The sequence below is a fragment of the Stegodyphus dumicola genome, chromosome 1 (genome assembly GCF_044657685.1).
Source record: "Stegodyphus dumicola isolate Sdum_Otavi_A_Nest chromosome 1, ASM4465768v1".
Lineage (NCBI taxonomy): Eukaryota > Metazoa > Arthropoda > Arachnida > Araneae > Eresidae > Stegodyphus > Stegodyphus dumicola.
This window is the reverse complement of record NC_140768.1, coordinates 52139698-52164748: the sequence shown is the minus strand read 5'-3', so window position 1 is coordinate 52164748 and position 25051 is coordinate 52139698. Positions and strand designations below refer to the sequence as shown.

Here is a 25051-nt window from a genome sequence, read left to right as displayed (position 1 = left end):
ATATGGACATTTTCAACCTATTTCACTATGAAATTTTACACGAGGACAGGCACCTCCGTCCATATGCCGCTTTTCTACTCAGTGGAAACCAGGATTTTCCAACATAATTTGTGTTTTTAAGTATGTAGTACTCTGAAAAACTTATTTGACTTGTAAATAATGATGTTTAGAAATCTTAGCCGGATGATCATGTGACACACACAGCCACGCCCACAAGATATTACTTATATTTTTCCTGTATATACTATTATACTTTTTGGAATCGTATTTTATTTTCTGCATTTATGACTGCAACACACACCTTTTATGAACTGATTTAGTACTATTTTATGTATAACTACTGTAAAACTTCAGATTTACAGCACAAAGATGCCTGGATACCTCATCGCCAACCAGATGTCTTATCGCTCATCACGTGACATTGGTCACACCCCTGCATCTGCTATCCTGTCTCCACGAGAACTACGTTCGGCATTTCCTTACCTGCAGCGCTCCTAGAAGCACCAAAGTTCGATAGCCGGAACACAACCTGCGATTTCGCAGGTTAATCGCGGCAAATAAAGCAAGTTGGAGTTGGAGACCAAATCAGGCTCAAAATCCTTTTCGTTTTCGTCTGTCTTGTGGGTAAGTACATTTCTCTTACTTCATCATTTCCGTTTAAACCAATGCTACCAGAATCTCGTTTCTCAGAAAAGTCCTGTCTAGCGGTGACCGTCGCTATATGTGATAACCCCTTTACTGTTAATGCGATTTGTTTAGCTTTTTCTTTGAACTGCGTTGTATTTTAACGTTCTTAGCAGTTTAAAGTATAGCTACTGGTTGTATCACGTTCTACTGATTATTAGTGCCTGATATTGTGAACATTTGAAGGAATATCTCTGAGGAAAATTCCAGCATTTTGTTATATTTCTTGTGATAAGAATAAATTTTATTAACATTTTATCGGAGTTGTGCATTCAATTTATTACGAACCAGTAGGCACGCAACAATATTTTAAATCATAAAAATTACACCAAAATGGATAGATATATGCATAACATAATTTTGTTAATCTGTAAAAGAAATAAATCCCATTAAAGTGTTTTTTTCGCAACAGTTATCCATACCATTATGGACAAATAAATCTAAATTTTAAGCTTTCTAAAAAATGATTAATAATTTTAAAAGCAATAATTCTTCAAACAGTTTTACAAATAAAATAATTTTGAGGCTTGAATTGTTATAGCTAGGATACATAGCACACTGACGGTGGATCTAGATTTAAAAATATTAAAAACAGATACATAAATATTACATGTGTCATAAATAATGATAATGGCCATCAATCAAATAATTGTTAAAAATTACTCATATAACGATGCATATTGAGATTCTTAAATGCCATTACTAAGTATTAAAATATTACATTTAAATATTAAACTTCACTTATTGCTGCAAAATCTTAGTACATTAATAAAACTACACTAGTGAAATAAATTTAGAGAATTTCCATATTTTATCGAATTGAATGAAAAGAACTTAAGGAAAAACCACTGCTTCTAGATAAAAATGCAAATCTTGTACGGTAAATATGTAAGCATACACGTGTATGTAGGCGGCGCCAGCTGAAAAAGAGGCTTTATAAGCGCGTGGAGGGTGAGACAAATTGCGTTCCATGAAGATTTAAAAATGGATACAATAGTGGAATATTTAAGAACTAATGACGCCGCTAAGGAGTGTCAACATATGGAGATTTTCAACCTATTTCACTACGAAATTTTACACAATGACAGGCACCTCCGTCCATATGCCGCTTTTCTACTCAGTGGAAACCAGGATTTTCTTACATAATTTGTGTTTTTAAGTATGTAGTACTCTGAAAAACTTATTTGACTTGTAAATAATGATGTTTAGAAATCTTAGCCGGATGATCATGTGACACACACAGCCACGCCCACAAGATATTACTTATATTTTTCCTGTATATACTATTATACTTTTTGGAATCGTATTTTATTTTCTGCATTTATGACTGCAACACACACCTTTTATGAACTGATTTAGTACTATTTTATGTATAACTACTGTAAAACTTCAGATTTACAGCGCTACGATGCCTGGATACCTCATCGCCAACCAGATGTCTTATCGCTCATGACGTGACATTGGTCACACCCCCTGCATCTGCTATCCTGTCTCCACGAGAACTACGTTCGGCATTTCCTTACCTGCAGCGCTCCTAGAAGCACCAAAGTTCGATAGCCGGAACACAACCTGCGATTTCGCAGGTTAATCGCGGCAAATAAAGCAAGTTGGAGTTGGAGTTGGAGTTGGAATCTCAACATTAACATAGTCAAGAGCATGCACTGATAAAACTTCAAGAAAAAATTCCAGCCATAGAGGAATGGTGTACTAAATGGAGAATTGCGATTAACGGACAAAAATCCCAATTGATAATCATCGGTAAAAAACATTCCAGAATCCCTTTGGGCAGAAAAATTAATATTTTTAATGAAGAAGTGCCACTTGTTAAAAAGGCTACTTATCTTGGAGTAGTTTTGAATCACAGATTTACCTGGAAAGACCACATTCACAGTATTAAATGGAAGACCTCCTATACTATCAAAAATCTCCTCCCACTAATAGGTAAAAACTCTAGACTTGATCTCAAAAGGAAAAGACACATCTATACAGCAATTATCAGACCAATTTTCTGTTACGCATCACCTGCCTGGGCGACCTACACTCAAAGCGACATGAAAAAACTCCAAATTACGCAAAACAAACTTCTCAGAATTATTACTAATGCGCACTTTTATGTTTCAAATGAGACCTTACATAGAGACCTACGTATAGACAGAGTTGAAGAGTTCCTTCATAAAGCTAATAGAAAATTCTTTGAAAAAGCAAAAAATTGTTCTCACATAAAACACTTCAAAGTATTCGATTACCAGATTTTTACAGAAAACGCACGTATTAGACCGCTTGCGGCCTTCACCGCTCGAGATTCGAACTTCCCTACATAACTTTATCACGAGTGCAACGTCGCTGTATATATGTATATAGACTTTTTTGCCGTATTTTATTTCATACTCTTTTCATTTTATTTGCATGTATTTTATTATTCTAATAAATTGTATTTGTTTCAGCTTATTTGTATAACTTTATTATGACATGTACCTATCATGAACAACAGAACAAGTCTGATTTTCACCCTGTCTTTGCCTCTCCTGGTTCTGAGCTTCGTCTGTGTGTTTCACTGGACTTGTGATGTCATGCTGTCACCCCCTCTTCGTACTACTGACGCCTCCTTTCAATCGTCATTGCTTCCTACCGTCATGCGCCCTTTGGGCCTATGTGTCATGAGCCGGAAACATTGCGTAAAAACAGCAATATGCCGGCAATATCGATGATGATGATGATGATGATCTCAACATCAGTTCCAGCCCCCGCGCCATGAAGGAAAGACGTCTCTTCAGCGAGCTGCCATATAATTGCTTATTCATCATCTACAACTGCAATCCAAGATCTTCAAGCAAAGTTATCAATCTGTTTACTTAAGAATCACAACTCCCGCAGATTCTAAAATCTGCCTAAGAATATTTTCATCGCGTTCCCATTTATTATTTGCACTCTCCTACACATAGCCACATGCCAATGAGCCTATTAATCGTAAACTCTTTCCTATCCGCTTTTTGCTTTAGTGTTTGTATTGTGTATAAAAAATTATAAAAACCAAAAAAAGTATAAAATATAAAATACAAAAAAAAAAAAAAAATTATAAAAACCTAAAAACTTATAAAAAGATTATGATACTTAAGTTTTTATTATCTTATCTCTATCCCTAAACTTTCTCGAGCCTGTGGCTCCCTCTGTTGAGCATCAAGTAAATCACTTATGCCAAATTTTTCCTATTTCTGCTCACTTTTTTCCTATTTCACAAATTTTTCCTATTTCTGCTTCTATAATAATTCTGATGTGGAGGTACATGGTTTTGAACCATAGGCACTCCGAAAATTGCAAATCATTGGCATTGGCATTCAGTCAGTGTGTGTCTCTCATCGAGTGGGTGTCTCGAGTCCCTGCGGAGTGGATCGCGTCGACAGCCGGGCAGCGAATGCCGACTGGGTCTTCGAGTGCACCGCAGGAGTTTCGTAGTATATCGCGTTTAGTGCATCGTCGAGAGAGCGTGTTGAACTCCGGGAACGACTGAACCGAAGAGTCGTGAGGTGTGCTCGTGTGTCGTCGAGTGCATCGCGAGTTGTAGCTTGGAGAGTCTCAAGAGTACGTGAAGTTCCGAGAGCGACGGAGCAGAGTCGGGAGCTTTGCAGTGAAGCTGTCTCTACCGTTATTGCCTGACAGCGTGAAGGCTGTGTCACTGATTGTTCCAGCGTGTTTAGAGTAGATCTTCGACGACTGTAAAAAGTGTTATTGGAGCTGTCCTGCTTAATATTGGCTAAATAAAGTGTGTTTCGCTACTTCATCAAGTGTCGTCGTTATTCACTCCAAATCTACGAACCCCGTACGAACGTCAAGGAAGAAAATAACGTAACAACTGGGTCAGAAGAAGAGAAAACGCAACAATATTGTAGCTCCAAGAAGTTCCAATCGAGCTATTGTTGTCTTTTTCCTTCCGCTGAGTGCAAGTCTCCCTTTAGCTTGCACCAAATGAACTTGAACCGAATCTCTTGTTTGTACTCAAAGGACACAGCTGAATATGCAAGCTTACTCGCATCACTGAAGAAATGAAGTGAGATATTTTCAATCTCACGATCACAGTTTAACCATCTTGATATTCTCATTCTTTCCAGACACTGCAAATCATTCAACCATTTACAAAATTGTGATTTTGAATTTGAATCAACTTCTTGGTCCCAAGATAATTTAACTTCCCATAGGTGCTGAAGTAAAAGTTTCGGCACAAGAGTTACGGGGCAAGCTATTCCTAAAGAGTCGAATATTTTGTGTGTAGTAGCTAAAATTTCTCTTTTAGACAAAATTTCTGGTAGATTGTAGGTGATGTTAATAATATTAAAGTAAAGGTAATCTCCGCATCGTTCCCAAATCATTCCTAATACATTTGTGGTACTAGAGGAATTATCTGTTGAGTCACTATATTCCCAACCACGTAATTCTAGCTTTCTTGTAGCTAAAGTATCTGAAGCAACTTGTATGAACTGTTACAATTCTAAATCATTTTTCACACTCACTAAACAATCATCTACATAAAAGCTCTTCTTCAATTGCTCAATAATATCCCCTTTATACTTTGGGGTTTCATTTAGTTAATAAGGTATTTCATCCACTTTCCTAGCGTGCCTTCGTGGTGTAGTGGTTCTGCACGCTGGGCCGGTATTCCAGAGCTCCGTGGTTCGATTCCCGGCGGAGGCGGTTGCTATTTTTCATTTTTCCTGCTTAAAAAAATATACCTAATGTCTCTACAAGTTGTTTCAAAATGAATTCTAGAAGATGATGAATTACAGAAACTAGCAAGAAAGAACACTGTAAAAACATCGTGGTTTATGACATCAGTACATGACCTGCCAAATAATGAATGGCTCAATCTTTCTTCAGAAGTACTCTCAAATTTCATTTCATCTGCAGTTCTTTTCAGAATATAAGATCTTTTTGAAGCTGAATGGATAATAGCACGGGCCTGGCGCTTTCTATCTCGCCCTTTCAATGTAACCGTTAAAGTTTGCAAAAACACATTTGTTATTCTCGCCAAATTGGTGAGGGTTTCATCTCGTTCAGGTATTGCATCCGTATTTTCATCCTTATTCATGCTAACAGGAACTGGAGATTTTGATTCAGCGTGGATATTTTTACATAAAAGTATGTGGTGTTTCTTCCCACAAATCACACACGATGTTCGTTTTTTTACATTTAGCTATTACATCTTTTCTGTCTAAACATAAAAAGCAACTGCGACTATTTAGAACTGCTTTTTGCCTTTCCTCAGACGTTATCATTCTTGCTTTAAAGCAATCATCAGGTGCATGATTTCCAGCACAAAAAATATCCAGTTGAATTTTGTTCAGATGTTGCTATTAGAGTAGAAGCAGAAGGTGTTTTGGAAAATTCTCCACGGTTTTTGAAACCAAAGTGTTTAGCATTCCCAGGCTTAGGAGTCTGATATTTAGTAAAGCACTGAGTAGCTATAGATACTCTCTCTTCACCTTCAATTTCATCGAGCAAATATGCTAACAGGAACTATCTAAATCCATGCGATGTGTTGACGCATTTTTCTCTTTTTGCTCGCTACATTCAGATTATCTCTGACTGCGATTAATAACTCGGAATCTTTGCCATGATGTTAATGTATCATCTGGCAATGACGATTCGACTAGAGCAGTGGTCGGCAAAGTGCGGCTTCAGAGCCGCATGTGGCTCTTTGGCTCCTTAAGTGCGGCTCTGGTACCACGGAAGGCGAAATAATATTTTCATTTTTAGAAAAAAAAAAACTTGGTAAGAAAAAAATTACATATTATTTCCGATAACGAACAGTAGCATTTTGAGTTAAGCTTTCATTAACAACAGAACTGTTTTGCTTTTCAGCTAGAAGCGAAACTAATTTGCTTTCTACCATTCTCCACTTATTAATATAGCATTTCCGACTCATCAAACTCATTATTTATCACAGTTTCATCATTATCAGTTTTAATCAATTCTTCTCTAAAAGTCTGTTCTATTTCAATCATAGGTTTCGCTTTGTCCTCAACTAATTTAAATTTCGAAATTTTTCCGTCTAAAGATAGATCATTTTCATTCTTCTCAAAATCATTTAAAGCTCTTGTAAACAATCTCCTAAATTGACATCGTTTGCACTTCAAAACATCCATTACAAATAAACGAAAGTATTCTACTTACAGATAACAGTCCTGCCAGCGGACGCCAAATGTTCAAAAAATTATCACCAAATTTGTTACCTCAAGAAACTATTTATTACCCAGAAATAACTAATCTCTTCAGTTATTTATGACTTTGATATAAGGTAAAAGCGCAGAATAGGCTGCATCAACAAAGTTCAGTAGGCGGAGATGTGTGACGTCCATAAATGGGTGGGACTAAGCTTGTGACGTCACAATGTAGTCTCCATGGACCTTATAAGACCTTATAATAATATATATAATTTTCTTATAAGGTCCATGTAAAGAAAACGATTACATCTGCTTGAAGCTCGTGCAATATTAGTCAGAAGCTGCAGTTAGAAAAAAATGTAAACAAAAATATTAGATTCAAAATATTGTTCATGAGGCGTAAAAGGTTACCAGCAAGGATATTCCGTTTGGCATTAGTTGTACCATTACTGGCGACTTTATCGCCTGCGCCGGCTAATCGGAAAAATACCAAAATAAGTTTAACTTATTTTACAAAGTGATTTGTCTAGCTTTTCCATTTGCAAATGTATCTATTATATAATGCGTCCGTAAAGTCATGGTGCACTTTTGATCGGTCACAGAAAAGCAGCAAAACAAGATAGAAATGTGAAATCTTCACCAAACAAAAGAAGGATAGATTAGGATTGTTCAATTATGGCAAAGCACACGAGGGTTATCTGCCTGAAAGGAGGGGTACCTTCGTTGAGGACTTTCTAAGGAAAACTGGCTCGTATACACGTTACACATGGGGAAAACCACGAAAACGCCCATGCAGCCAGCCCGTTCACGGGATTCGAACCTCGGACCGAACTACTAGTGTTCAGCGTCTTTACCGCTCGGCCGCTGGTGGGCCCAAACAAAAGAAAAACTCTTAAAGTTTCATATCTATCCAGTGCAGTTCGATGTGGGCTCCGTCCACGCCGGCACAATCTACTCCGCAAAGAAAAAGGGTCCTCTCACTTTATCAGGCCACACTACACGTTCACTTTAGGGCTGTTACGTTCGTACTCTACGTAGGCATGAGGATTTTCAGCAGCCCATATTCGGATGTTATGGCGATAAACATGCCCACTAACATGGATTGCAGCCTCATCGCTAAACACAATCTTTTGCAGAAATCGGTTATCACAATCGATCTCATGAAGCATATCTGTAGCAAACGCGAATCGTTTGGGTCTGTTCGTCGGTTTGATAGCGTACAACAGCTGCAGTTTGTAAGGGCTTCTTAGGTAACTCTTCCATATAGCCTCTACAGCTCGTCACTGACCGATACCCTGCCAAAACAGGGTTTTTCCGACAAACTGCCGGTACCCTTTAAATGCTTATTCCACCGATTAATGTTATTCCTATGTGGTGGCGGTTCGTTATTCGCGACGATATTCACGTTGCACTTTGGTCACCGATTCGAATTTGGCAAGCAATAGAACTTTCCTCTGTACGGTCCACATCTCGATTGGCGTGGGCGTAGATGGGTTGATCTGCTGTTTCGCAGTTCGCGATGTTGCGTCCTCATCTGTGTACGCACATCACACTACGGAAACTTGGAGAGTTTTCCTTTTGTTTGGTGAAAATTTTACATATCTATCTTGTTTTGTTGTCTTCCTATGATGGATCAAAAGTGCACCATTGCACCATGACTTTACGGACGCTCTGTATCATCGTAATTTAACATTTTGGCAATACCGCTTTCAACTGCTGTTTAGATATACGAGTATTTGCCAGTCACTGTCTCAATGCTATATGTCAATATTTGGGTACATATTGTGCAATGAGAGTTCGTATCTTCTTTTTTGGGGGGGGGAGGGAGAGAGGGCAAAATTTGAAGAGCATCCATATCTAATAAATTTTCAAATACTTCTGTCGCTTGATAACCCTGTATTTCACTCATAAATTCAGAAGTTGGTACTGTATTTCAAAGCCAAATCAGCTGCAGACTGTTTCGAGTGAATAAGTGGCAGAAATTTTAATTCACGTTCATTTAAAAAACTGAAATCGTTAGCGACCTCTTGTGAAGCTGTAAATTTGACATTGAGTAGAGTGAGTATTAGACCTAATACTTCATAAATGTCTTTGTAGCCCAAACGGCGTTAGGCCAGAAGGGCTATTAATTTCGTTTGGGCAATTTGCGTTGAAAACTTTAAATGTCGGTTCAATTTTCAAACCGTTGCCATCAAATATTACAACCCTGTATTATATTTAAAGAAATTAAATAATGAAGAATCTATGTATCTTTCTCGTATTGTGATAAACAACGGTACCTAAAGCCATCAATTTTTGAATAACTTTGAATTTTGAATGATTTTTCTTTGTTTGCAAGAGTATGCTACAATACTTATCGCCAGTAAAATTTAGTATTTTCAAATAAAATTGAAAAAGCAAACAATATTAGAAAATTTTTTATGCTTTTATAATTCTCTACTAATACACATATAATATTCATTATGTTTGTTTGTATACTTACTTCTATTAACAGCTGGGGCGCAGCCAGAAGTCAGTTGTTTGGCTTCTATCCTAAATCCAGACGTCTGCTGATAGCTGTCCGTTTTGAAGTGCATAACTAATTCACTCTTATCTTGGGGAAAATCCACCAGCACTACAAATGCAGAATTATTAAGTACAATTGTACAATATAATATGCGTTACATATGTTTAAAAGTTAAGTAACTAAACGAGAAAACATTAAAAGGGTTCAGATTTTAAAGTAGCCCTAAAGAGCTATTTTAACATGTTTCATTTAACATTTTAACATGTTATATAATGTAAATTTATAAAAATATTGAATGTTTTTAATTAGACATGCCATGAATTAAATGCATTTTTACGTAAATCAAACATATTAAAAAGTTAAAAAAATATCCTTAACATTGCATCTATTTATTTTAAATAACTTAGTTTCTTGATCTGTAACATATAAATTTTAAAGAAAAATATCTTATATTTTGCCGAATGGCAACAGACTCAAATGAAAAGGGAAACAACGTAAAATCGTATTTCGAGATTAATAGGCCTTTGGGGCTTTAAGTTTAAAAATTTTTTTAAAAAGGGATTCAACCCCTGACCTCACACACTGGAGGAAAGGGACGCATCGCTTACGCGACACTGGTCGATATGTCGATATGATTTGCACGCGCCAGTCGCTGGGACTGCCTGTCGCAGAGGGACATTACCCAGCGTACCGGGGTGCCACCCCAGTCAGTACCTGGGAAGAAACTCCGGGCTTCTAGAGCCCTCAGCTCTAGGACTTGCTGGACTCACGGGCCGACCAATGAGTGATCTTTCCAGGGCCTCCAGAACCACCAGGTTCATAATTTGTATAACCCCGTGGCCCAGACTGCCTAGGTACAGATCCTAGCCAGTAGCTTCGCAGAGTTCTCTGTCGACCCCCGGGGGATGAGATGGTTAATACTTCGTTATGACACAGTAACTTTGTACCTATATATGTTATAATACCACAATGAAGATACTATAATAGTTAATTATAGTTGTTACGTCATTAGCTACACCTACGCACCTCAGCCCTCTAACGGCATTTTCTGTATATAGTTAGGAGAAGAATAAAATTATTCATCAGAGGAATACAGTCCTTAAAGAGTGGTACGTCTCGGACGAAGATCAGTGCCCATTCAAAGCGGCAAAAATAAAATGGATAAATTAACGCACCAAATCGCCAAAGAGGCATGATATAAAGCAAAATTACAAAACTAGAAAAGTTCGTGAATAACTTCAAAGAATCCGATGGAAGGTCAATTGAATTCGAAGTAAAATTAGAGAACGTCAAGGAACTAAAAGTTGGCATGACTCACCTCTACAACGACTACTGCAGAGTTGATGCAAAGCTAGATATTGATAAAAGCTTAAAAACTATGGAAGAGTTGGAACTCATCTCTGAATTATGTAGAGGTAGGAATTAAATACCTTCTTTCAACGATTAAATTAAATAATGCTTCAAAACTTAAAGATGGTGGTGTATCAGGGCATAATGAAAGTGAAACTTTCTGTAATGTAAAATTACCTGAAATTCCACTGCTTATATTTACGGAAAATTCTGAATACTTTAGTAGCTTTAAACAGCAATTTATTTCTTTAATTGGCGATAATAATAAACTGAGCGATTTACAAAAGCTCCATTATTTAAGGGCCGCACTAAGGGAAAGAAGCGAAACAAATAGAAATAGATCAAGATAGTTATAATTCACATCTTAAAGCTCTTGAAGCTCGTTTTGAAAATAAAAGAGCAATTGCTGATTCTCCTATACAAAATATATTAAATCATGAAAAAATCAACAATGAATCGCCCAGGGAATTACGCAATTTATGGGATAATATAAAACATAAAATTTGCGCGCATTGAAGATTCTGGAATTTGAACGAAGCAAGTTATCTGATGCAAAATATTAATAAATATATTGCTTCAAAAAATCGATAAGAAAACTCGTAAACAATTCGAGTTGACATTAAAAACAAAAGAAGTACCCGCTTTAGATGAATTCTTAAGCTTTCTGGAAAACAGAACACTAATCAGAAACCAGTATTGCGTAAAAATATTATTTCAGGTCGAGGGAATATAAAACCTAAGAGTTTAATTGTAAATACAGAAAGAAAAAACATGAAACCCTTTATTCTCTGTAACGCGGAACCATAGACCTTATAAGAAATAGACTAACCCAAATGGCTTTTCTCCCTCTTCTGACGCATTCCCGGCTATCACCTTTATCACATCCGGAGGAGTAGGGACGACTTGCAGAAACTTACAATGGTTGGCTATTGCATAAGGTATAATTGTCAAGAAAAAGTTAATTGTAGCTCCTCATTTCCCAAATTAAAATTTTTAGATATTTTTATTTTTGAAACTGAGATTGATTTTTAAAAATTTAGCATATTTATCAAGCATAATTAAAGTTCCAAATAATTATAAAGCTGTTGCATGCTTTCAGGCCTGGCTATTTTTTTAGATTTTCCTATGCTGTGAGGAAATTTGTAACTACTTCTTTTAGAAAATAATATTTTAAATCTGAACTAATAGAAAATTTTAAACAAGCAGTTTTCTCTTGCAATTTTTATGCTTTTTATTGGTGAAAATATGTAAAAAATACTAAAATACCTAAAAATGAATTTTTTAAAGTTTTTGCTTAAAATTTTAAGTTGTGCTGCTTTTTTAAGATTATAGGCGAATATTATAGCATATTTTATATAAATGAGTTTTATTTCAATTATATTTCACAATACATTATAGTGATAAACACTTTTAACACCTTAATAATTTTTATATTCTAATGTCAAAATTGTAAACTGTAATAATTGATTGTGCTTCAAAGTACATCATAGTGATAAACACTTTCAACACCTTGATAATTTTTATACATTTATTCTAATGTCAAAATTGTAAACCGTAATAATTGATTGTGCTAACATTTTATAGTGATTATTTTTTTAATTTAATTCTAATTCTGCATAAGATTCTTTTTATTTACTGTGAATTTAATTTATTAGCTCAAAGGGGTGTTAGTCGAGAAAGGCTATTAGTTTCGAAACGGCATTTTGGTCTGTTTCATTATAAATGTCCGTTTCATTTTGCAAATTGTTGCCACCAAATACCGCCTTGTGTTATATTTAAAGAAATTTAATAATAAATAATCTGCATGAATACATGTATGTTTCTCGCATTGTGTAAAAACGAGGGTATTTAGAGCCATCAAATTTTGAACAACGTAATCCTCCATCCGAACAGCCGAATTTCGAATTTGTTTTAATCCATTTCATATTTTGTAAAACTTTAATGAATTGTTGATTAAGAAACTCAACGAGTTTAAAGCGAGCAATAGCAACACTGTGCAGAAAATAACATTTTTATCTCCAGCGCGGAAATTCTAAAGATATGCTGTTTTCAAATATTTTATGATACTGTTGTTGAATTTAATTTTGTGTTGTTTACGTGCGAAGAACATGATATTCAATAAATAGAGGTAACAGACAAAGCGTTAAAAAACGCCCCTTTGGACCTAGCATAAAATCTGAGTGCTTCCAGATTTTATTTATTTATTTATTTTCATTACAATGAAAAAAGTTTATGCTCCGAATTTTATGAATTATTAAAATAAATAATCATCATATGATGTTAATAATTAATAATCCTATGATCAAATAAATGATCTTCTTGTAATGTTATAATAATTTTATAAACCATTGCCCGAAAATGCTCACAAAATTTAAAAATATATATATCAGATTTTGTTTAATTTTGCTTTATTTGTTTCAAAGCTTCATGTACTATCAATCTTATTTAATTTTACGTTATTTGTAGGCAAAATTAAGTTCATAAATTTTGTGCGTAGAGTTTTTACCGTTTTATTAAAGTAAAGATGTTTGTACACGAATTACGCGTGAAAAAAATGCGCGAAATACAGTAAAAAGTGCTTTAATGATATATATTAAATCCTATTTGGAAAAACTGTGGCTTTCATAATCTCATCACTATACAACGTATCACATTTAATAATTAAAAAGAGTTATGTGATACAAACGCCATAGGTTTCAGTGTTAAAGTAAACTAGATCGTCCCTACTCTTTCTTGCCGACATGTCGGTGACGCACGCCCCGCCCACTGGGTTAGTCTATCTCTTATAAGGTCCATGCGTGGAACATTCTTTACACAGATTTCCCGAATTCCTTACAATGAGTGTTTCAAAACGTAATCAAATAATTCAAGAATCGAAGTTGTGCGAGATATGTTTTAAAATGCATAAAGAATTATGCAAGTCAACCTTTACGTGTAGAATCTGTAAAAATTCCGATCATAAGAGTTTAATTCATATTGATTCAAAACTCGAAGTTTCTCAGACTGTTTCAAATGAGTCATCAGCAATTGGCGCCGAGAAGAATGAAAGAGATTCCCCTCAATTACGCAACAGTCTGCGGCAGTGTTAGGTTATTAACCAGCTAAGATAAACAAACAGGGTTGCTGTGTACGGTATCATTATTCATTGAAATCACATGTGGGAAAAAAGGAAGGAATATTGTATTCTGGAAGCAGTTGTAATAAATTAACTACTGAAGCCGCAGATGCTATGAAACTGCATAAGCAGAAATAAATACATCCATAACGGGAATAAGTGGATTGGATTCGATTGGGTTGGATTATTCAATTATGACAAAGCACACGAGGGCTATTTGCCTAAGGGGAGGGATGCCTTCATGGAGGACTTTCTAAGGGAAACTGGCTCGTATATACATTACAACAGACAAAGCGTTAAAAAACGCCCCTTTGGACCTAGCATAAAATCTGAGTGCTTCCAGATTTTATTTATTTATTTATTTTCATTACAATGAAAAAAGTTTATGCTCCGAATTTTATGAATTATTAAAATAAATAATCATCATATGATGTTAATAATTAATAATCCTATGATCAAATAAATGATCTTCTTGTAATGTTATACAACAGACAAAGCGTTAAAAAACGCCCCATTGGACCTAGCATAAAATCTGAGTGCTTCCAGATTTTATTTATTTATTTATTTTCATTACAATGAAAAAAGTTTATGCTCCGAATTTTATGAATTATTAAAATAAATAATCATCATATGATGTTAATAATTAATAATCCTATGATCAAATAAATGATCTTCTTGTAATGTTATAATAATTTTATAAACCATTGCCCGAAAATGCTCACAAAATTTAAAAATATATATATCAGATTTTGTTTAATTTTGCTTTATTTGTTTGTTTGAAAACCACGAAAACGCCCATGCAGCCAGCCCGTTCGCGGGATTCGTACTTCGGACCGAACTACCAGTGTTCAGCGTCTTTACCGCTCGGCCGCTGGTGGGCGGGAATAAGTGGAGGCGAATATTTTATGAAAAACAAAACAACAGCAAAAATCTCAAGTGAAGACGGTGATTCATGTAGGACGTTATCCTTTTTGATTTTACCTCGCATTACGGGGCTTACACCTACAAATAAAATCGATATTTCTAAATTATATTTCCCAAAGGAAATTAAACTAGCAGATCCTACCTTTTACATGCCTAGCATAATTCACGTATTATTGGGATGTGAATTACCTTTTGAACTGTTAAAAGCAGAAAGATTCAGGTCATTTGATGGTTCACTCTTATTACAAAATAGTGTGTTTGGTTATTTAGTGACAGGTTCGATCAAAATTTCAAATTCTTATCATTTTTCTGGGTTAATTTCAGAAGATGATAATTTAGGTAAGCCTGTCAAACAATTCTTCGAGTTAGAATCCCTTCCTAGTGATCACGCTAAAAATGTAAGTGATAAAACTTTTGGAAAGCAATTCTATGAGGAGCATTTCATTTCTACACACAAGAGAATTGAAAATGGAAGATATATTGTAAGGTTACCCGTAATTGAAGACAAACTGCCGGCGTTGGGAGCGTCGAAGGAAATAGCAGAAAGGCGATTAAACTTACTTTGGAAGAAATTAGATAAAAATAAAACCATGGGAACATTATATAAAGCATTTATGGATGAATATCTGTCCCTTGATCACATGGAAAGAATTAGAGACGATGAGTGTTCCAATATAGAATATTATATTCCCTCACCATGCCATTTTTCGTCCTGAGAGTACGTCAACTCCCCTTTGCGTCGTCTTCTAAATCAGTGTTTCTCAACATGATTTACTCCAAGGACCGGTAAAATATTTCGGTACGTTCTCGCAGATCGGTAATGCCTTAAATATTTCAGCACCGGTTGTTTGGAATAGTAGTTCGATACAGCACATCAATTCTTCTCTAATATCGTTGATTGCATACTCAGTATAACGAACATAACATAATAATATGGCCCTAGTTGAGACGTCAATTGACTCATCCATTTGAACAGCAAACCATTTCGATTTACGAATATCTTGCAGTAGTTGACTTCCTATGTCGTATGATCAGTGCTTAAATTGTGCCGGAGCCCGGCTCCGGTACTTCTCAATTTTTAAGATAAATTAGAATTTTAGCCGAAGCGCACCGGAGCCCTAAATAAGATGAGCTCCGGTACTTCTTTTTATAAAATGAACCACACCTTATAAGGAAAAAAATTTAGAATTCCTTACGTTTTAGTTTAATAATAAACAGATCTTGAAATACTTTATTTCCCTAGAAATACTAACATGAGAACATGAGACGTTCAAGTAAAGTCCCCTCACTCACATGCGGAAACCTTTCCCTTTAATTAAGGAGGGCAATAAACTTGGGGGAGTTTGTTTAGGAACGCTTAAATTTCTCGCCATGCCAATGTATCTACTGTATTGTTATCGATGCTTACAGTTAATTATCTTTGCAGGAAAGAAAATGTGTGTTCTTAAATGTGCGTTAAGTGACAGCGAGTACAATAAAAGTGAAATACTGAGATAAACTGCTCAAACACGTCCTATACATCGTCTTCTATTAGTATCCATTAATGGGGGGGGAGCGTAAACAGCAACTTGACATTCATCCTTAGTAGTCAGATTCAGGACTCATTTTACCCCTGACACACATCTGCGTGATGGTTATAATTATATCAGCAGAGAGCTGCGGTCAAAGAGAACGTTCTCTCTCTCCAACATTCCCCTCATTTTTTGTTTCCACCCACTCATACCCTCATTCTGTTTCTCCCTGGAATTTTCATCAGCTATACTTTAAGCATATTTAAGTTTTGTGATGATAAAAGAACCTCCCCCCTCCTACTATCAAAGCTTAAATTGTGCTCCGGTGCTTCTTAGTTTTTGTAATAAATCATAATTCTAGTCGGAACGCACCGAAGCCCTGAATAAGAAGACTGCGGCACTTTTTTTATGTAATTGAATAACGATTTCAGTAGAAATCTCTAAAATTTTATTTTAATAATAAAATTATATTAAAAAATCGCTTATTAAATTTCAATTTATCTTTTTTCATTTTGTTTATTTTTAATTATTTAATTACTTAATCTTTAATTATTTCAATAAATAATAATTAATTACCTAATAATTACCAATTAAATTATAATTAATTATTTACCTAATAATTGTCAATTAAATTATAATTTATTAATTACCTAATAATTGCCAATTAAATTATAATTAATCAATTATATAATAATTAGTGATTAAATAACAATTTATACACATTAATTAAATAGATATTAATTAATTTGATAGTAATTAACTATTTAATTTTAAAATTATTAATGAGTTTAATAGTCATTTTATTTATTTATTTACTCTTGTTCCTCTTTGCTGACGGTCTTCCATAGGTTTAATCTTAGAAATTAAGCCCTGCGTATGATAACTCACATATTCATTGGACAGAGGCAGAGTTTTCATTTTATCTGCAGCAGATTGGCTCAACACTTCGCAACACTATCAAACAAGGTCACTTATAAGGTCACTAACACTTCGCAACACTTATAAGGTGTGGTTCATTTCAACTCTATCAAACAAGGTTTGACAAGTTCTTCAGCAACTGAGTATGGTTTCTTAGATTTGGTAATACGCAGAGCAACTAAATACGATGCTTTTAAAAGCGATTTGTCAACCGAGAAACATTTTTAAAAGCATCCTTTTGAATTTTCATCCCACACTTTTTCTCTAGAGAAAGTCAAGGGGCTTGTTTCTCAGTATGAGTGCTTCGTTCGTAAATGCCGCGAAAGCTTGGAAGGTTTCATGCTTTCGTTGGAAAGAACATCTCTACAAAGAACACGTTCAGGATTTGGACAATTTTCCTCTGGGTTGTGGCCAAAGGACAAAACCATATTTCAAATAGTCTGCAATATAGTGCCTTACAAAGCTTTTTTTTTTTTTTTTTTTTTAGATTGTGGACTATATTCACCTTCATATGTATTCGAAAGTGCGCACGACCTACTTGGTTTTGGAGAATGCACGAAATTTAGCAATGTGCCTTTCGTTTCCTTCTTACTCATCCTGGTTATTGATTTTTAATCTACCTAAAGTTATAGAAATAGTATTTGTAGCAGAGTATTAAATTAAGAAGTTATTAAAAACTTCCCTTGATAAAGAGTTTTCAGTTGTCCAAGGGTGTAGAAGAATGTAAGCAAGATAAAAAGCGAAACCCAACCTAAGACGCCTTAAACACTACGATAGATATTCAGCGTTCAACTAATCAGCGATACTCAAGGTAGACAGGGGCACACGAACTGGTGTATAAAGTGTACGGCACGGCAATGTATGAAAGGCGATTAAGTACATAGTTGCCAGTTTGTTATATTTTTCATCATCGATCATATTATTTTCTAAACTAGTAAACTATTGTTGTTGTAATATCGGTTGTCGGCCGATGACACTTTCGATTTTGGGCAGATAGCTGGATATTTCGCGGACCGGCAAATATTTCTTGCGGACCGGCGGTTGAGAAACGCTGTTCTAAACCAAGTAATGGGTTTTCTAACAATTCTAGGCTGTTAAATTGAGGAACTGTACAAGAGTTATTTTCTATTGTAGCCAGATTTCGCACTCATAGGTACGTATTTAGTGTAGACATCAAGAAAATGTAGTAGTAAGATACTAGTGGATGGAGCTGATAGAGATTTACAACGCATATTGTGGAAACCGAGTATGTTTGCTCCTGTGGAGACATATAGATTGAAAACAGTAACTTATGGAACATCATGTGCTTCATTTTTAGCAACTAGAACACTGCGAGCATTAGTGGAGGATGAACAAGGGAAATTTCCTCAGGCATCGAAGGTCTTAATTAACGACACTTATGTTGATGACATTTAAACCGGATCTAATAACTTAGAAGAAGCAAAAAAATTGCAAATTGAGTTACAAAACCTCTTAGCTGCAGGAGCTATGGAATTACATAAATGGGTTTCGAATAATCCAAACTTGTTAAATGACAGTAACACCGAAGAATACATATTCTCATCAGACCAACCTACAATTAAGACTCTTGGTTTATTATAGCGACCTTCGTCAGATTGTTTTAATTTTAAGGTATCTGAACAGTTGTCCAGCAATTTTACAAACCGTGAAGTCCTTTCAACCATCACTCGACTCTTCGACCCATTGGGTCTTGTCGGTCCAGTTATTACCAAGGCCAAAATATTTCTTCAAGAAATGCGGAAAAATAAACTCAATTGGGACGCCCATTCCATCAAGTGAGTCTGGTTAACATTTCTAAAGCAGCTACCAGAAATTAATAAATTACAAATTCCTAGATTCATTCTTATACCAATTATTCATCTTCATGGATTCTGCGATGCATCCGAAAAAGCTTTTGGTGCGGTCATTTATATCATCTCAAAGGCCAGAGACGGAGCTGCGAAAATAAGTTCACTGTGCAGCAAATCAAGAGTTTGTCCAAGGAAAGCTCTAACCATTCCACGACTGAAACTGTCAGCTGCGCTGCTCTTCGCCCGACTTGTGGCAAAGATGCTTATAATTCTTCAAATCCAGTTCAACCACATTTATTTATGGAGTGAATCAACGATTGCGTTAGCCTGGATAAAAACGTCTTCTGAAAGATTAAAAACCTTTGTGTCTAATCGAGTTAAGCTGATAAATTCTTTGTGCCCAAATTTTGACTGGAGGCATGTTCCAACAATCGACAATCCTGCAGACGTCATTTCCAGAGGTACCTCAGCTACAGAACTGTTCAGCAATTTTCCTTATGGTGGAGCGGCCCTCCTTGGGTGACATTTGACCTTCCAGTACCAGGTGCTTGTGAAACATCAGTGGATGAAGACTTTGAAAAAGAACTAAAACCTTCTAGCTTACCAGTTTTATTAATTAGTTCAAATTGTGGCTTTATTGACAATTTTGTATCTTCAAATAATAATTTCACTAAACTTTGTAGAACAATAAGCTTTATTTTCAGGTTTTTTCATAACACGAAACATCCGAGGGAGCCCAGAAAGGGTAAGCTATGTGTAGAAGAATTGAACTAAGCTTCAGATGCATTGGTAAGATTAGTTCAAAGCAATGGATTTTGTGAAGAAATTTCTCATTTAAAGAGAAACAAAATTATTAAGAGTAGTAAATTAAGTGATCTGAACCCATTTTTGGATGAGAATGAGATCCTTCGTGTAGGTGGACGTTTACAAAATGCAGACTTTGATCGAAACAAAAAGCATCCCAAACTTTTGCCTTCTAGGCACAAATTTACTAAAATTATAATGGAATCTCTACATAGGAAATATTTACATATAGGTCCTCAAACGTTATTACATTGTGCGAGGCAGGAATTTTGGCCACTAGGAGGAAGAAATTTAACTCGAAAAATTGTAAATGAATGTATAACGTTTTTTAAAAATAAACCCAGATCCTCTGAGCATCTTTTGGGAAACTTATTTACAGAGAGAGTTAACCCTAGTCCTCCATTTTATAACTGTGGAATTGACTTCTGTGGCGCATTTTTGATTAAATACAAGGAACAACGCAAGGGCACATTTAAAAAAATTTATGTCTCAATCTTTGTATGTTAGTAACAGACTTATCCACAGCCGCATTAATTGCAGCTCTAAAACGCTTCTTCGCAAGACGAGGAAAATCTTGCCTATATTGGGATAGTGCTAGTAACTGTGTTGGCGCAAATTCAGAAATAAAGATGTTCCATAATCTAATGAGCTTTCCCCCAGCCAAATTTGTTTGCTTTCAATGAAGGAATGAATTTCCACTTTATATTGATTATAATAGTGTAATTGCATCTGTATATGTTTATATTTTTTTCATATTTGACTTTTTAATCTCTTTATTTGTTTAAAAAATGTGTATTTCTTTGTCAATTACGTCAAAGTTGAACTGTAATGTAAATTCAAATTTGAAATTGAAATTTCAACGCTGGGTGTATATGTTACGTCATTAGCTACACCTACGTACCTCAGCCCTCTAGCGGCATTTTCTGCATATGCTTAGGAGAAGAATAAAATTATTCATTAGCGGAATGCAGTCCAGTAGTTCTTGCAATATAAGCGATTTATAAGATTATAAGATTTTTCTAAACCTAATTCTGATAAGACATTTGCAGTCTAGTTAATAACTGCAAAACACAGGAAAGTTGTCTACTTAAGGCGAGAAATGTTTCTGAAAGAAAGTTGGTTTTTTTATTTGCAGATACTAGCATTAATCTTATGCAGTTAGCCTGATCAGCAAACCATGTAGAGAAAAGTAAGTAACACTTGAAATATATTATCAATATTTTTTGAGTCAAATAGTCAGTATTTTGAGGCCTTATATACTTGTGCGATTGCATGTCCTAATAATGCAATGAAAATGAACATTTGAAAGAAATTAGTATTATAATAATGCACGCACATATTCGAAAATGCCCCAAGCATTTGGAAATTCTACCGAATGTTTAAATCAGGGGTGTGAACAATTATAATGTGTCGATTCATATTTAATATATGACTTTTAAAATAAAATATTTAACAGTAGTTTTTAAAAACTTTGTAAATCGGTAATCCTTATCATCATCATTAGAGTAGAAGAAAAAAAACCTGCGTTGAATATAAAAAAATATACCATACAACTATTTCCAGCGTATTGTATTTAAACCCTCATGGAAATACTGAACATGCTTATATATTTTGGCATGTTGTTTTAATACCTAATTAAGACACTAAATTTGCAAATCAAAGGGAAACACTAATAGGAAGAAAAATGTTTAAAAATATTCTAGGTGGTTTAAAGCCATTATTTTTTAACGCAGTAGCATTATGATGATGAAAGAATAAGCGCTGGCCACTTAGATGCAAGTTCTTTTCTCTTTCTGTCCAGCTTTTGGCACTATAAGTCAGTAGCTATCATTTAGTTAACATTTGATAGCTGAGAGCAGACGAGGGCACCATGACACTGCATCGCTTGCGATGAATTACTTGACTCGAATGTAGTTTATAACAGAACTTGTAAAACTAAAGCTAATGACTTAATATTTTATACGATTTGGAAAAAAAAAAAAAAAAAATTCATGGCATTTTGTAATTTTTTGTGAGATGGAATTTTTTTTTGATCAGGGATGGCATAAATCTGCACCTATGTTTGCTACCATATTCATTACTTTGATCATGTTTCTACTAGGATCTCTCCTTTGCAGGAGGAATGTTATATATTTTAGAGTTACTTGTGGCGGGCGATGAATGTGGAAATCTTGTGTTAGTAGGCATTTGAATAGATAATGCAGACTGTCTTCTGATTCTCAGCAGATGAAAGTATCCGTTGATGAAAGGCTTCTGGAGTAAAAGTTATAAGGTATTTCTCCCTCCTTCTTAGCATGTCTTCGTGGTGTAATGGTCAGCACACTCGGCACGTATTCGAGAGGTACGAAGTTCGAGTCCCGGCGAGGGCATTACTCATTTATTATGTCTCCTGCTTCGAAATAACCTAACGTCTCTACAAAGTTGGTAGGAAATAGTCTATGGCAGCGTTTCTCAATCTGTGGTCCTCTAAACCGTTATAGTCTTTCTAGATTTCCAGAAAAGGCAAAAAATAAAATTCAAATTAATTTTTTATACCACCACGCTATAGCTGAAAAATCTCAGAGTCTGGAAATTATACTTTTCTATCAAAATTTACATTTTGTGAAATTTATTAACTGTGGACTTCTCATTCTTTTGACCACTAAAACACTATGACTAGTATGTTCTAGTCGTCGTTTCTCTATATATCTGGCTCCGATGTGCTCATTGCCAGTGAAAATAAAATATAATAAAGTATAAAATTGTGTTTAAAAATTATAATTCAGTTTGCTTTGAAGTGTCTGTGCGAAAAAGTGTTTTCATCACTTACTCAAATAAAAATAAAATACTAAAATCGATTTAATGTATGTGCCGATCTTAGACTGTAGCTTACCAGCACACATTGAAACACAGAACAACTGTGCAAGTATCGGCATGCTAATCCATCTTATTAATGTGAGCATCAATATTTATTCGATATTTAATTAATAAGATTATCCAAATTCAATAGAATTATTAAAAACGAATATAAATTTTTGTCTATTAATTTCATTAATATCGATATAAAATTAAATGAATTTTAATTAATTCTATTTTAAAAATGCAAGTATACTGGTAGTGCTGCCCAGACGGTATAGTAGTTAGGGAAGCCTGACTGCGATAAAGGGCCTGAGTTCGAATTCCTGAGAAGGCATGGTTGTAACTGTCCGTCCCTTTATAGAAGGCAATGGTGGCCCACCTCTTAGGTGCCTCCATAATAAAGAGACCACCACATCTGGCCTTGTATAGATTAATGGATTGTATTAGACTGTAACTGTTCACAATCTGCCATTGAAAAAAAAAGTATACTGGTAGTAACTTAAGCTAAAAAACTGCTTTCGAAAGAGGCAAAAATACTAGTTTGGTCAGCAGAATAATCTAATTTATAAAAGTGATCTTTGTATGGAAAAAGCCAGAGTAACGCTGGTGTATGGCAATTATCATTTACTTAGATGCGGGCACAATCCGTTGACATCCTCCCAAATGCTTTTAAAACATTCCCTGGGAAGCCATTCTTTTGTGGTTGATAGTCAAGGTTTTGAAACTTGGCATATTGTCTTTTGGCTCTTAATATTATTGTATACTGTTCATCTCTTATTCATAATATATTCCAATCTGGTTTACTTCTGTGCTGAGGAAGCAAGTAAACACAAAAACCTACCTTTTCTTGTCGCTGCTTCACGGAGAACAGGTTCGGAGCTCATCCAAATTCATAGTAAATTAAGGCGTCTGCATTTCATCTTTCGATAGTTCCTGCTGTTCAATGATGGTTGCATATACGTAGAATACCTTTTTGGTCTAGATCGTCCTAAGAAACTCTTTCATAGTCTAGATCCTCTTAAGAAACCACCAATGGGCTTCTAAAATGTGGTTGATCTTACATTTTTCTCTATCCAAGAATTTATCAAACCAACAGAAATCTGCATTATCGACAACTGCATGTTCCGTTACCTCTGATAACTGTTGCGTCGAGTTACTACTGCAGTATCGCGTTTATGAAACTCGTGCAATTAACTGTTTCTAACGTGCCCTTTATCATTTGCCACTTTAAATAGATAAAATCGTTAGCTCTCTGATAAATTTAAGGATTTTATAAGCTCTACTATTCGACGTTATACTGGTTTAAGATTAGAGACAATGCAGCTTCATCTCTGCCGTAAATTATCCAAGTACGTGCAATGATTTCTTGTAGATATACCTTAAAACTCTCAAGAAAAAAAATAAATGGAAACAGCAAAAGACCTTCGAAATCGTATAACGAGGAGGTTAAAAAAACGGGTTGAGAATCTTTTAAAGATGGAAACAATTGAACGGATTCTTAATCCAAGAGTCGTGTGAAAAGTTTAAATAATTACGTTGCTAATGGTAGTCATATCGAAACTAGGTATAAAAAGTATACACTTAACATATAGAAATTTCATTCTTAATTTGGTTACATGCTTTGCAGATCAAATCGTAAAGTTTCTTATTGTTTGAATTTTTCCTCATCTTTGGTTCCAAAGACATTTCAAATATTGATTTCTATGTAGCTCAAAATGACAAACACATAATTATATTTATATCATTTTTCTCATATAAACAGCTAAACAATTAAAAAGACAAGCTTACTAATGTAAGTTAAAGAATAATGGCTAAAACATAAATAAAATTTTCCGGCGAAAGATACTGCATTTACCTCTTTGTCCATCTCTTTTGCCGCAGTATTTTGCTCCCTTAATTTCCAGATAATCACGGTCGCAGTTGGCAGAACTTTCAGAAGCTACATCGAAATGTGAAAAGTAGAGTTCCACTTGGCAAATCTCTGGACTGTTGCGAACAATGCGGTATTCACAATCAGTGTTTGGCTGGTATAGCAAAGGAAAGTTATCACTCTGGATGTAACTCACAACATCTGCATATGATCCACACAACTTAGAGTTAGCTGGACCTAAACGAATAGATTAAAACATATAAATAAATGATAACCACTTCTACAGACTATCAGATGTAGATAAGGCCATCAAATTTCAAATAAGCGTTATATCATAATAAAATTGGGTGACGGCATAAGGTGGCTGAGGTTAGGATTCGAAATTTCGGATACCTAATCTTTCGTAAAATTCGAGATTTGAATATCCGCCCTTAATCACTACATATCATTTTTTAATATGCGGATTTTCAATAATATGTAATCACATATAATTTGACAAATACTTACTTTGAACTGTATACTATGAATTGTATACATATCTACTACCGTATCTGTTTATTCTGCG

At 35.0% G+C, this 25051-nt stretch overlaps 1 protein-coding gene across 1 annotated transcript in view; it reads right to left on the bottom strand.

Annotated features, from left to right (window-relative positions):
- LOC118205429 (cubilin-like) overlaps window positions 1-25051 on the bottom strand; it is a 140862-nt gene that overhangs the window by 31477 nt on the left and 84334 nt on the right. The window contains exons 15-16 of the mRNA XM_085814393.1: window positions 24472-24723; window positions 9322-9453 (exon numbers count right to left, since the gene is read on the bottom strand). Coding sequence (XP_085670519.1) covers window positions 9322-9453; window positions 24472-24723 — 384 coding nt within the window. The remainder of the gene's footprint in view (window positions 1-9321; window positions 9454-24471; window positions 24724-25051) is intronic.